At 43.4% G+C, this 13,630-nt stretch overlaps 1 protein-coding gene across 1 annotated transcript in view; it reads left to right on the forward strand.

Moving 5' to 3' along the window:
- LOC123770981 (conserved oligomeric Golgi complex subunit 4) overlaps window positions 1–11,228 on the forward strand; it is a 333,387-nt gene extending 322,159 nt beyond the window's left edge. Inside the window, exon 17 of the mRNA XM_045763150.2 lies at window positions 10,764–11,228. Coding sequence (XP_045619106.1) covers window positions 10,764–10,806 — 43 coding nt within the window. The 3' untranslated portion in view covers window positions 10,807–11,228. The remainder of the gene's footprint in view (window positions 1–10,763) is intronic.
- Window positions 11,229–13,630: the final 2,402 nt, after the last annotated feature.

The following is a 13,630-nucleotide window of genomic DNA, read 5'->3' on the forward strand; positions in this document are numbered from 1 at the left end:
GCTTCGTATCGTGCGGCGCTGGCGGAGCCGCTTCAGCTTGCTTTCGGTATCGATGTTACGTCTGCGCCGTTTCGCAAGCTGTCTCGTGCATTGTTTCACCTCCGGCCTGCTCATGCGTCGCCTGAGCCGTCCTGGTCTTTGGACAGAGTGCTCGCTTTCCTTTCATCTCCTCGTTTCGTTGTGGCCCCTTCGGTCCAGGATTGTTTTTCCAAGGCACTTTTCTTGTTGGCTTTGGCCTCTGGGGGTCGGGTAGGGGAGCTTCATGCTCTCCTCCGGCGCAGGGGTTTCTGCTCTTTTGGTCGTGGTGATAGTTTTGTTCGTTTGCAGCCGTCTCCTTCTTTTCTGGCGAAGAATGAGACTGCTGCGTTCCGGAGGGGTCCATGGGTGGTTGATGCTTGGTTGGTCAGGCCGGGGGTGCATCATGTTTTGTGTCCGGTTGCGGCGCTTCGCCGTTATTTGCGCGCCACAGCTTCTGTGTCCGGGGACGCGCTGTGGGTTGATCCGGTTTCCCTTCTTCCCTGTTCGCGGGTTCGGGTCTCTCAGGTCGTCCGCAGGGTTATTAGGTCTAGCCAGCCTGCGGTCTATCCCCGTGCCCATGACGTTCGTAAGTTCGTGGCTCTTGCTGCCGTCTTTGGGAATATGTCTTGGTCTGATATTCGGGCGCGGGGATTTTGGCGGTCGAACAGGGTCCTGGCTGCTCGTTACCTTGTGAATGTCCCTGGCCCTCGTCGGGCCTGTGTTGCTTTGGGTCGGCGGTTGCAGCCAGTTGTCTCGGCTTCGAGTTGAGGGGTGAGCGACGACCGCCTCCCGGGTAAGTCCCTCTTTTTCTGTCTGTGGGTAGTTAGCTCCGGGGAGCCGACGGGGCTCCCCCCAGAGAACCAGCGTTGAATGTAATGAAACGCCATTTTCTGGGTGAGTCCCGGAGGCTCCCCGGCATCCCTCCCTCCCTCCGGTCGGCGGTTTTTCGCGTTTTTGACATCCAGCCTCAAGAACTGAGGTGTGGGTAGCCGGCGCGGGGGGTCTGGGGCTCCCCCTTCCCCCTCCCGGGGAGGGGGGAGCTGCGCAGACAGCGGCGCGGCAGTGTGTGACGTCACACTAATTTGCTTGTTTTCGGTTGGGGAGTTCTATCCACTAGTTCGGTATTAGGTAGCAATTTTAACCAGAATAGGGGTTTGTTTTGGGGCGCTTACCTTTCTGGGTGCCTGTTCCGGTCGATGGCAGACATAGAATGCTTCCAACTACACGGGGGCTTCTATAGGCCATTGCTCCCCTTGCCTCTCTGAGGGGGCCCGGTTCTGGCCGTGGTCCCCGGTAGGCCTAAGAACTCCATACACATGACTGATGCCAAAGTCTGACATTAGCATATCAGCCTGGGATAGCTCCGGGGAGCCTCCGGGACTCACCCAGAAAATGGCGTTTCATTACATTCAACGCTGGTTTTTTACCATGTGGGGTTTGTTTTGTTATGCCTACCTTTCTGGGTGCCTGACCCCGGTCGATGGCACATGAGGAAAATCCCAACCACTAGGGGGTTTTCCAGTGTGTCATTGCTCCCTGAAACCTCTCTGAAGGGGCCAGGTTCTGGCGCTGGTCTCTGGTAGGTCTGAACTCCTTAGCTAATGTCCCGGTCTAATATAACATACATTAGCCCGATAAGCTCCAAGGAGCCGTAGGGGCTCACCCAGAAAATGGCTTTTCATTACATTCAACGCTGGTTTTTTGCCTGTCTTCCCCCACCCTATAGCGGGCAAAATATGCTACTTACGATTTTTTTATTATTTTTCCTGTGATCAGGGAACGCAAATTAACAGGTTTAGAAGATTTTTTTTTAATGCGCCTGTGGGTGACAATGACCAAATAGCCTTAGCAACACAAGGGGTAAAGTCTTTCCATCAGTTCCTTTCTCTTATTTGTTTTCTGAACTGGCATCTCATGCCAAATAATGTCGCTTCTTATCGTGCGGCCTTAGCGGAGCTTCTCCAACTTGCAAGCGGGGTGGATGTTGCTTCTGCTTCGTTCTGCAAGCTTTCACATGCGTTTTCTGTGGGGGAGCCTTGTCGGCTTCCTGAAGCTATCAAACTGACATGTGCCATGTTAGTTTGATGCCATTAGTCCCTGGAGTTCGAGTGCCTACTAGAGACCAGCGCCAAAACCTGGTTCCCTCAGAGGAGCAGGGATCAATGGCTAGTATGAGCACTCTACATTTAGAGTTTGTCGTGTCTGCCATTGACCGGGGATACAGTACCACTAGAACAGTAGGCAAAACAATACAAACTTCTAACTGGTTAAAATTGCAACCTACATCGAAACAGAGCCAAAGAACTGCACCAAAAGAAAACAAGGAAACAAGCAAATCGTCATCCCACTAGTAGGCCTGCTTGTTAGTCCTCCCCTTCCCCAACATAGAAGGGAGGGGGGGAGCCTGCTCAGGGGAGCCGGCCGCACCACCCCTAGTTCATTGACTGATGTGCCGGTGTCCACGCACACGTCTCCTCTGACCTCGAATTGTCTGGCTTTGGCATTTGTATCTTTGCCAGCTATGGTGGTTGTGGCCAGGTGTTCTCTAAGTACACTGGGCTGCATGTGCCTAGGGCACATGCAGGTGCCCCACATAGGGCACATGTAGGTGCCCCACATAGGGCAAATGCAGGTGCCCCACATAGGGCACATGCAGGTGCCCCACATAGGGCACATGCTTCCCCAGGTGCCCTATAACTACTTTCCTTGCATGTCGGGGGTAATCTTCCCAGGGATGTTCGAGTCTCACTCACGTTTGAGGGCTTCATCGCTTGGTGTTGTTCTTCGTGCCCTTGGGCTCCGTCGGGTGTCTTGGCTTCCCATCTTGTCCCCCGGGTAGGGAGTGGGTTTTTGCTGGGTGGGGCGCACTTTGACTGGCGCAGCTTGCATCAGTGGCTGCCGATGATTCTCTCTGGGTACCAGTTGATTCGTGTGTATTGCTTCAGCGCCGTTTTTGTTTTCTTTGTTTTCTTGATGCAATATTTGCTTCCCTGCCAGGAGGTCTGCCTGGCTTCACATTAGGCTAACTTAGGTTGTGTTGGTGGCCCTCCTTTGTTTGCCAGAGGTTTCACAACGACCACTGGTTGTCAGTTTGCCTGCAGCAGACAAGAGTTACCGTCTTAGTTGGCCCCAGTGCCCTGGAAAACTCTGTTGGGCTCGTGGGGGTACTATTGATGTGTCTTTCAAGTCCTGTCTTGCTTTGTGCGATATGGAGGGTTGTTCGTTGCCTCTGCCTTGTGGTGACTATCATCCGTCCTGCCTCCGTCATGCTGCCTGTTGGGTCGGAGACACCTAGGACGCTGAATCTTGCGGGACATGTTCCCACTTGTTATTCCATTTACCTATTCCTCGTCTGAGGATGTTAGGGGCGAGACAGGGGCTTTGTTGCATGCTAGGTAATCTGTGTTGCAATGGGCCAGGTTGGTTGTCTGGATTTTTCCCAAGCTGACAGGCATGAAGGCACCTAACAGCTAGGTGGACGGAGTTACAGATTCACCATCCTGCAGTTCCGGGTTCGATCCCCGGTGGAGGCGGAGACAAATGGACAAAATGTTTCTTTCACCCTGATGCCCCTGTTACCTAGCAGTAAATACGTACCTGGGAGTTAGACAGTTGCTACGGTCTGCTTCCTGGGGAGTGTGTAACAAAAAGGAGGGCCTGGTCGAGGACCAGGCCACGGGGACACTAAGCCCCGAAATCTAATCAAGATAACCTCAAGAAGGGCTACCCTGTTTGGATTTTAGGGATCAGAATTTAGGGGCGTTGGTTACTTCTACCTTGGTTCTGTCCACCCCCTTGCTTTCTTCCTAGGTGGGTGTTGCTCCTGCTCTGCTCTTTCCTCCCTTGCTTCCGGCTCCCAAACATCTGAGGGTTTTGGGGCCGAGGCAGGGTTAAGCTTGGAATGGCTGCAGAGGTTGCCTCTTCCTACTCGGGGACGGAGGTTGAGTCCGATTTCCCCACTGAGGCTTCTGAGTCAGCCCAGCAGGCTCCTCGCCTTGAAGCTTTTTCCCTGGACTCTGCCTTTTCTTTAACCCTTAGATCGCGCAATACATATATACAGTATCCACTTAATTTAACGGCCTCTTTTATACCGATCTGCCGGTATTAACGACCGGTTTGGGAGCCCAGTATCTGGAGCCTGCTATACCGGTCTGCGGTCGATATTACCGACGGTCGGTATTGGGTTTGTTGTGGCATCAGCGTCCCCTCACATGGCGACCAGGCCGCCACCGACCTGGATCGTCCAGAGTCATATATTACATCTTAATTTTCTTTTAAAATGATTCACTTTAATGAAGAAAATTGTAAATTATTATTAATAAAATATTTTGAAACAGTTTTTATTAAGCAAAAGTCTTTGTTTTCTTATTAAATACCTTTTATAGTATGTATAGGCACTAGGTATTTTTTTTCCCACGGACCTAGTATGTACTCCGCCGGCCATGTGTTCCCATTGTTTACCGTGAACTCGCGCGGCTAGCTTCAATTGTGAAGGATATTACTGTACTGTAATTGTGATCTTTTTAATTTACAAAATGCCAAAAGTTACCCAAAGGAAGCGCCTGACGGTTGCACAGAAGCTGGAGTTAATTAAGAAACTTGATAAAGGATATTCTCATGCACGAGCAGCAGCAGAGTTTAACATCGGGAAAAGTACAGTAAGTGACATCAAGAAACAGAAGGATACTCTATTAAAATATGTGAGCACAACAGAGTGTGCTACTTCTGGTGCTGCATGTTCGAGAAAAACAGTAAAGTCTGGTCAGTATCCACAATTGGATGCTGCAGTGTATAAGTGGTTTATTCAGCACCGCACAATTGGCATGGCAATAAGATTTGAAGAGCTTAAAGTTGCAGCAAGTAAACTTGCCATTCAATTAGGTATAAAAGATTTCAATGCAAGTGATGGGTGGGTTGGAAGATTTAAGGCTCGGCATAACATTTCAAACACCAAAAAAATTTCTGGTGAGGCGTCAAGTGCTGATCCCACTAATGTTGATTCATTCAAGGCTAAATTAAACGAGTACATTGTCAGTAATAATTTAAGCAAATATCAAGTATATAATGCTGACGAGACTGGGTTTATGTGGCGAGCTGTACCAAGTACATCCTTAACCAGTAGGATGCAGGAAAATATTCCTGGACGAAAGATAAGCAAGGAACGGCTCTCAGTCTTGCTCTGTGCTAATGCTGATGCCTCTCACAGGACAAAATGTGCCGTGGTAGGCAAGTCTAAAAATCCTCGAGCCTTAAAAAATATAATGCAGGCATTACCTGTAATATATTACAATTCTAAGAAATCATGGTTTAATCAAATAATATTTACGGACTGGTTTGAAAACCACTTTTGCAAAGAAGTCGGAGAATTCCAGATCAACAAATGTGGAATAAAGGCCAGTGAGGTTAAGGCATTGTTGCTGCTAGATAATGCCCCTGCTCATCCCATTAGCAAGTTAATTTCAAGGGATGGCAGAATAAAATGCATGGCACTTCCACCAAACACAACATCCTTGATCCAGCCCATGGACCAAGGTTAACACCTTGCTGCTAAACGTATGTACCAAACAGCAATGCTTGAAGATGTTTTAGTTGTTTTACCTAGCGAGGAAGATGAATTGACAGGAAAGGATACAAGGGCTCAAAGAACACTAGAAAATCTAAAAAATTACACAATCAGGGAAGCAATATTCCACTGGGCTAGGCTTTGGAATAAAGTGAAAGAAACCACACTAACAAATTCATGGAAGAAACTGTTAACAGAGAGGCCTAGATGTGAAGCAGCAGTATCTGATAGTGAATTCGAAGGTTTTGAAAATGAAGCCAATGATTTTGAAGGGTTTGAAGAAACGATCCGAACAATGTTGCTCCAAGCTGGTCAGGGTGTACAAGTGAATGATATCAATGAATGGTTAGAAAATGATTATGATCCTGGTTATGAATTGTTAACTGAAGAACAGATTGCGCAAAGTGTTCTCGGAAATGACTCTGATGACTCTGATGACTCTGATGATGACTCGGACGATGTTGGTGAGGCTCTGCCTAGAGGTGTCGGCCTCTAGTGAATACGGCCAACAATGAGTGTGAACATGCTGGTTCCACCAGGGCTAGGCCTAGCATCTCGCCCTCACTCGACCCCACTTCGTGCCAGACCACACAGTTCATGTGCTACATTGCAAGATATTGATGTTTTTGTCGACGAGTCTGAGGAAGGTGAATCATTTTCCGGTTTTAGTGACTTAGAATCGGAAAATAGTTTCGGTGCCGTTAGTGCCAGTGGAGTGTGTGGTGTTACCAAGCAACAATTTCTCATGTCAGCAGCATCTGGCCAACCTATGCACACTGCATGGGACCACATGGGGACGCTGATGAACAAAGACCCTCAACATCAAGTAATTTTCCGTCACCGTCCCTGCTCGCCCCTACTGTTCCTAGACCTGCTTCAGCTCCTGGTCCACGGTTTACTCGCCGTGGTACCACTATTGCCTCTCAAAAGACCCCAGGTGTATTTGTGTAGAGTGATGGGACAGATTTTGTTCCACAAATTCCTGTTTTTGATCATTCAGATGTTGGGATTACAGACCTTTTCCCTGATAAAGGTCCCGATATGTGTGAAATGGATTATTTTACTGCATATTTCGATGAGCCACTCATGGAATATATTGTTCAGGAAACGAGCAAATATGGGGCTGATCTCATTGATGAGGAGGAGTTACCTGATTTTTCACGTTTACAACGATGGAAAGATACGACTGTGGGTGAAATATATGTGTTTTTGCCACTGTGTATGTTGATGAAACATTGTGTCAAACACTTATTCGACCATTATTGGAGCAAAGACCTTACTGTTCCAACACCAATGTTCGCCAAATATATATCTCAAGACCGATTTTCGATACTCCTCCGGTGTCTTCACTTTGCAAATGATGAAGACCAGAATGATGATGATAGACTTTGGAAGGTAAGGCACGTTCTGAATGAACTTATTGGAAAGTACAGGGATTTCTATGTACCAGCTCAGAAGCTGGTGATTGACGAATCCCTTGTGCTTTTCAAAGGACGTCGTGCCTTCAAGCAGTATATTCCCTCCAAACGCCACCGATTTGGATGGAAATTCTATGTACTCTGTGACTGTGAAACAGGAATGGTGTTACACCTGATAATGTATACGGGGTACAAATGTAGATATTCCTGCTAATGACTAACATGGCTTCTCAGGTAGTGTTGTGAAGGCACAACTTGCACCATATCTGAACAAAGGCCACATATTGTACAAAGATAACTATTATACCAGTCCCTTGCTAACTAGGTTCTTGCTTGATAATAGAACTGGATTGTGTGGCACAGTGAAGGCAAAACGAAGGGAAATACCAGTTTTTCACACTGCTATGCAGGTTGGTGATTGCGAGCTATAAAAAAACCGGTGCAATGCTTTCAGTGCGGTGGAAAGACAGGCATGAAGTGAACATGTTGACTGCCATTCACGCTGGTACAATGTTGAACAGTGGAAAGGTGAACAGAACCATAAAACAAATAATCTATAAGCCAGATTGTGTGTTGGACTATAACATCAACATGCATTTGGTGGATAAATGTGATATGATGGTGGGGACAGCCGAGTGCGTACGGAAAACAGTAAAGTGGACCAAGAAAATGTTTTTCCACCTCGTTGATGTAACAATGCTGAACAGTTACAATATGTATCTTGTCAAAACAGGTGGTAAACAAAATCTCTGTGCATTCAGTTTTACTGTAGTAACACAATTACTAGAGAAGTTTGGCAAAGCAATTCCTGACATACAGAGGCCCATTGTGAACCCATTATTGCACCATGCTCCCACACCCAGGCTTGCTTTTAAGGATGCCTTTGTGACACAATGTAAGGTATTTACCACCAACTGGAAAGCGTACAGTATGCCAGTGTGAGTGCATTGTATGCAAGACCACAACCAAGAGGGAACAGAAACGAAAAATGGCGATGACTTGTTGCACAGCGTGTCAAGTCCCTCTGTGCTATGTCAAATGTTTTGATGAATATCACAATCTTGATGACTTCTAAATGTTAAAGACTGGTGCAAAAACATGTAAATACAAAATAAGTGGGTGCAAATAATGAAAATAAATTATAAGAAGTTGCCTATTTTATTGAAAAATAAGACATTTTTGTGCAAATACTTGTGACACTAATATGTGGATATAATATACATTGACAACAGTTGTATGATAATAAATCATCAAATGAGAACATATTAAACCACACCAATGAAAAAAATTGGTGTAAAATACCCCATAGATACTGTAAATAATACCGCGAAAATAAATTTGCGGCAACTTGGGGTCCTTCTCCGCTGCATCTGACTCGGCCCGGGCGCACCATGATCCAGTGACGATGAATCGTGACATCATCGGCCAACTTCTCGGCTCATTTATGTCATTGGTAAGTACAATTCAATTTTTTTTAGTATTTTTCCCGTGCTCAGGGAACACAAAGAGATTAAAAAGAAAAAGAAATTTCTTTGAATTTTTTTTTTGTTGCACCTGTGGGTGTTGAAGCCATTTTGACCCCTAGCAGCCCAAGGGTTAACCACTGCACTGCGCAACGTGTCTTGAGGTGCTATATCGATGGTACGCAAGGCACCTCGGGGTGCTTGTAGGTATAGTGTAGTATTCAAAACTCTGCGGCTACACGGGGTTCACATCAATTTCCTCAGAGGCTCTTGTAAACAGACACCATTTAAAAAAAAATTGTGGGCAACATTCCCGGGTGTGAGAGCCTCAGTACTGAGTGAGCAACCTAGGCAGATGCATGCAGCATGAGCTAACAGCACTGCTGTACAGCTTGTGACCACAGCATCACCTAAAAATGTCAAAATATATATGTAACTGGTATTATTTAGCCATGATAGTATTACAGAAGAGCCTGACTGTGATAAAACCGTGTACAATGTTCAGATATCAGTGAACACAATGCTGTTCAAGATGTTCACAGTGCTAGACACATCACACTGCCATTATTTCGTCCATCTAGGAATCTTCAAACGACTTCTCATGTTCCTTTACAAAATAAACTTGTGGAAAATTATTCATTTACAAGATTTAGTGACCAGGATTCTGATAATAAGCAGGATTGTGGTGAGAATTATAGAGCAGAATGGTGGGAGAAGTAATCTTGGTGAGGAAGGAGGGAGAGTTGGCATTGTCTCCTAGTGTCATCTGCTGGCCGCTGTGTGACTTGTCATGCAGTTTTTTGTTCCCACTATGTTGTTTGGACACCATACCAGCATAGTTGAACAGTTATGGTGAACAAAACATGTAGATACTTATATATAACATGTGTATATAGTGTGATAAAACCACAAACAGTATTGTGGGAGGAGCAATGTTGGCGAGTTAGGCATTGAAGAAGTGAGGGAGGGCTGGCTGTATGTGGCAGCCCATTCGTTGTGTTTTAGGGCTCACCATACCAACTTAGTGGTTTGTTATGTTGAAAACACATGTAGATAGGTATATATAATGTGTGTATATATAGTGTAATAACAGCAAAAACACTTTGATCGTAGAATATAATATATATGTCACATATATGAGCCCCATAATTTTGAGCATAGCGATGTTTTACACATTGAACTACAGAGCACCACTTGGTTTCCGAACTTTAGTTATCTGAAACTTGGTCCATGTTACATCACATGTCTGGTAAAAGGAAGGACACCAGGTATATGTACTAGTAGTGTGGTGTGGCACTGTGTGCTGCACCATGCTCCGGCTTGTACCATCGCAAGAGGACATACTGGGTGGATAAGCAATAATGCTTACCTTCCCATCCACTCCACATATAAAACATGGGTTGAGAAACTTCAGGAAAAATTTCCTGGAGCAGGTGGAGTGGCTCATCCTAATGCTCAACTCATGCTTTACAAACATCGTAGGGTGGTAAGTACAGATATTTTTTCATTTATTTATACATATAATATTGTAGTACGTACACTTATGTGAAGGAAGTAACCCAAAAATAAATTATTTGTGTCACAAATAATGTCGGGAATGAATAACAAATGTAAAATAATGATAAAAAGTCAGTTTTTTACATGATGATATTCTTTATCTTAAGGTATTGGTAATGTTGTTCTTCCATTTGCATATATGCAAATGGTAGAACATATGCATATATCCAATGTAACGATGTAACCAAAATGAGCGATGTAACATGAAAATTGATGAGAAAACTGAAAAATAAAGTACGGTATACACATTTTAGTGTCGGTGCTCACGGAAAACAGCAAGCCACCTTAGGGTGAGTTGGGGCACATACGCTGGGCAGCTCAAAGTGTTAATGGAGCGCCGCCCTGCTCCTAATTGTCCGAACTGCATTGTCCCTCTTACGGTCGTGCATATCCTTATTGAATGTCCTGACTTCCAGGACATACATGTGTCTGCTTCCCGACTGTCCCTTGCAGTCATTTGTCCCTTGGTGAATCCGATACCTTTGACATCGTTCTCCTTATGCGCTTTTGTTCACATATTGACATCCTTAGTGATATTTAGCACCTTTTGAATCTCCTGTGACTTGGTGCTTCATAGTCTCCCACGGCTTGGTGCCTTCTTTCGATAATTACTTACGTGCTCAGCTAGGCATTTAAAGACTTTTATAACAAATTTACTAAAATTTTGATGTAAGCTATATCATATGACATATAGTACTAAATACAGAAGCTTCCTTACATGTAACTATTTTTTCTCTATTTCAGAGTCGACTTCAAGGCTGAAGAAATCAAGAGACTGAAATTATAGGTTTTGGGTGTTATTTTCCTCTGTATTCTATGTATGCTCTTTCCTCGGGAAAGAGGGGGAAATTAAAAAAGAAATTAGGGTGTGTTCACTGTTGGAATTGAATGCAGTAACTATTTATTTTACATAATTATTAGGACAAAAAAAAAAGTTAAATTTGTTAAGAGCATCAAGGAAAAGCTAAGTAGCAATTGTCAAAACAAGTAACACTAAATGGGACACTCTGAAGTAGAATTATAATCTTTTCTAATTTATTGGCTGTTGATTTCATTATTTTAAGTACCTTTTAAAATGATAGAGTGCAATATATTGACAGGATGGGTTATCATTACATATTTGTTAGAAGTGTGTATGGTAATTAAAAGTGAAAATCTTAAATATTACAAGGTATGTTTCATTTGAGTCATAAAGTCTACTTAAGTAAACTTTCATGTGCATTATTTTCCTGTAAGATACAACACACATTAATTATATTTATATTAGGGGGGTAGTGTTCCTCCCTAGTCAAATTTTGATATGGCTTTATACAGCTGTTACCATTTATCACTATTATGTTTGGGATGTGGGTAGCTTACAAACTTCCGCATTTACTGGGTAATATAATAACCATAATACAAATATTTATACTGTACTACATTTGGTTTCATAGTAAATTGCAGTACAGTACTTGTAATATATTGTATTCTACAGCTGAAATAGATCCCACTTTTGGAATTTAAGCAACTGGAGCTTTTACTTCCTATTCAACAAACAGTTCATTTGTGTGCTATTTTGACATACTGTATTACACACTAGACGTGCCCCTCTGCTGCCTCCTGCCATCTTCTACCACAAGAATGGGCTGGCTGGATGTTTGTTTACCAATTTGTTTTCACAGGAAGCCACTTGGTGACTACCTGCAGCTATCTGTCATTATTCCATATTAATTGTTCACATCAGTTGCAAGAGTTCTTCATCAGCCTGCTGAGGGACCCAAGCCAGAACCTCGTAACCCCCCCCCCCCCCACACCTCCTAACACACGCAGAGACAGCAAGTCAAAATCTGCCACTCCACCAGGAAAGCATTGGGAAAGTTAACAAAGTGTTGCAGACAACTGGAGAGTTCACAGAAAACAACTGTACAAACAAATCACATGGAACAATAGAACCACTCAAAATGAACCAAATGAATAAAATATTAACACTTTCGCGCTCTCGGCGTTCAAAAAAAAATCATACCCTATGCGCTTTCGGCGGTAAGACCGAAAAAGTGTACACTCTTTTGACTGTCCTGACAATAATTGAAGGCGCACGTATTTAAATTTGGTATCACTGTGTTCGCAATAAAATTGTCTATAAGAACATACCTATTAAATGACACCAAAGCATAAGGACTATCAACACCAAATAAAAAACTATTCAGATCACTCGCCGAGAGCGCCAAACAGCAACAAAATGTTTCCACTCTCTTAATGGTTGCGAAGCCTACAGTTGTCCTACATCGCTAATTGTGGTATCATTGGAATCGCAATAAAATTCTCTACACGGACATATGCATATAAATATAGATTCAATGTCGTAGCCCACCCAAAACAGTGTGGGAAGTGGCCGAAGTGTTACCAGCGGCGGCATATCGGCGAAACTCGCTTTGAAAAGTGTATATTCAATTCACTGTCCTGACATTATTTGTCGATGTATTTCATTTTTGTACCAATGTGCTCGCAATAGAATGTTCTATAAGAACATAAGTATTAAAGGTCACATAAGGATGCGTTCGACCAGCAACATATATAAAAACTACGTAGATTATACTCGTCGTGTCAATAATACAATTGTTTTACCACGATGATTCACTGCCACGCCGTTCTCTTTAATAAGCTGTTCGGCTATTAGAGAAAACGTAAATTTCATGGCAAACATTTGTAAACTATTCCCAAGTTGATCGGATAATAAATGGATTTTATACAAATATTTTTTCTCGTGACTCCCGAGAGGGGCACGCACGCGGTGTGATTAATAATATTGGTGACAACGACGGTCTGCTGGGATGCGCGAAAGTGTTAAATTAAGTAATAAAATGTAATAAACAGATAATTATTATATGTATGGGCCATGTGACTCCATGGTCACATCAAATGCCTTTGCAAAGTCCATATATACAACATCTGCATTTCATTTTTCTTCTACGGCAACAAGTAGACAAAATCATGGAAGCAGTAGAAGAAAGGCAAAATGCAGGTGTTGTATACATGGACTTAGCAAAGGCATTTAATAAATGTAACCGTGGAGTGATAGCCCATAAGCTGTAATTAATAGGAAAAATGAGTGAAGTAGGATGCTGGGTTTTCAATTTTCTGTCAGAGTGCAAAGAGTAAGTCGAAGAAAATCAAGTCAATGTGATGTGATGTGAAATTAAACAAAATCCATGGCACAAGACCAACCCGTTCTCGCAAATTTAATAAGTCAATATTGACTTATTATATATGTGCATAGGTGACATACTTAACATAATAGATACCCTTAAAAAGATTCATAGAAAACACCAACCTTACCTAACCTACTTAGTATCTTAAGATAAGCATCTTATTGCTTCGTAATTACAATTATTACCTAACCTATAATAGGTATAGGTTCAGTAATAATTGTAATTACGAAGAAATAAGATGCTTATCTTAAGATACTAACAAGGTTAGGTAAGGTTGGTGTTTTCTATGAATCTTTTTAAGGGTATCTATTATGTTTAGTATATCACCTATGCACGTAGTTAATAAGTCAATATTGACTTTACGAATTTGCGAGAACGGGTTGCACAAGACACATACCTGCTCACTGTGACTCGCATGTAAAA

This window comes from Procambarus clarkii, chromosome 65, assembly GCF_040958095.1.
Source record: "Procambarus clarkii isolate CNS0578487 chromosome 65, FALCON_Pclarkii_2.0, whole genome shotgun sequence".
Taxonomy (NCBI): Eukaryota; Metazoa; Arthropoda; class Malacostraca; order Decapoda; family Cambaridae; genus Procambarus; species Procambarus clarkii.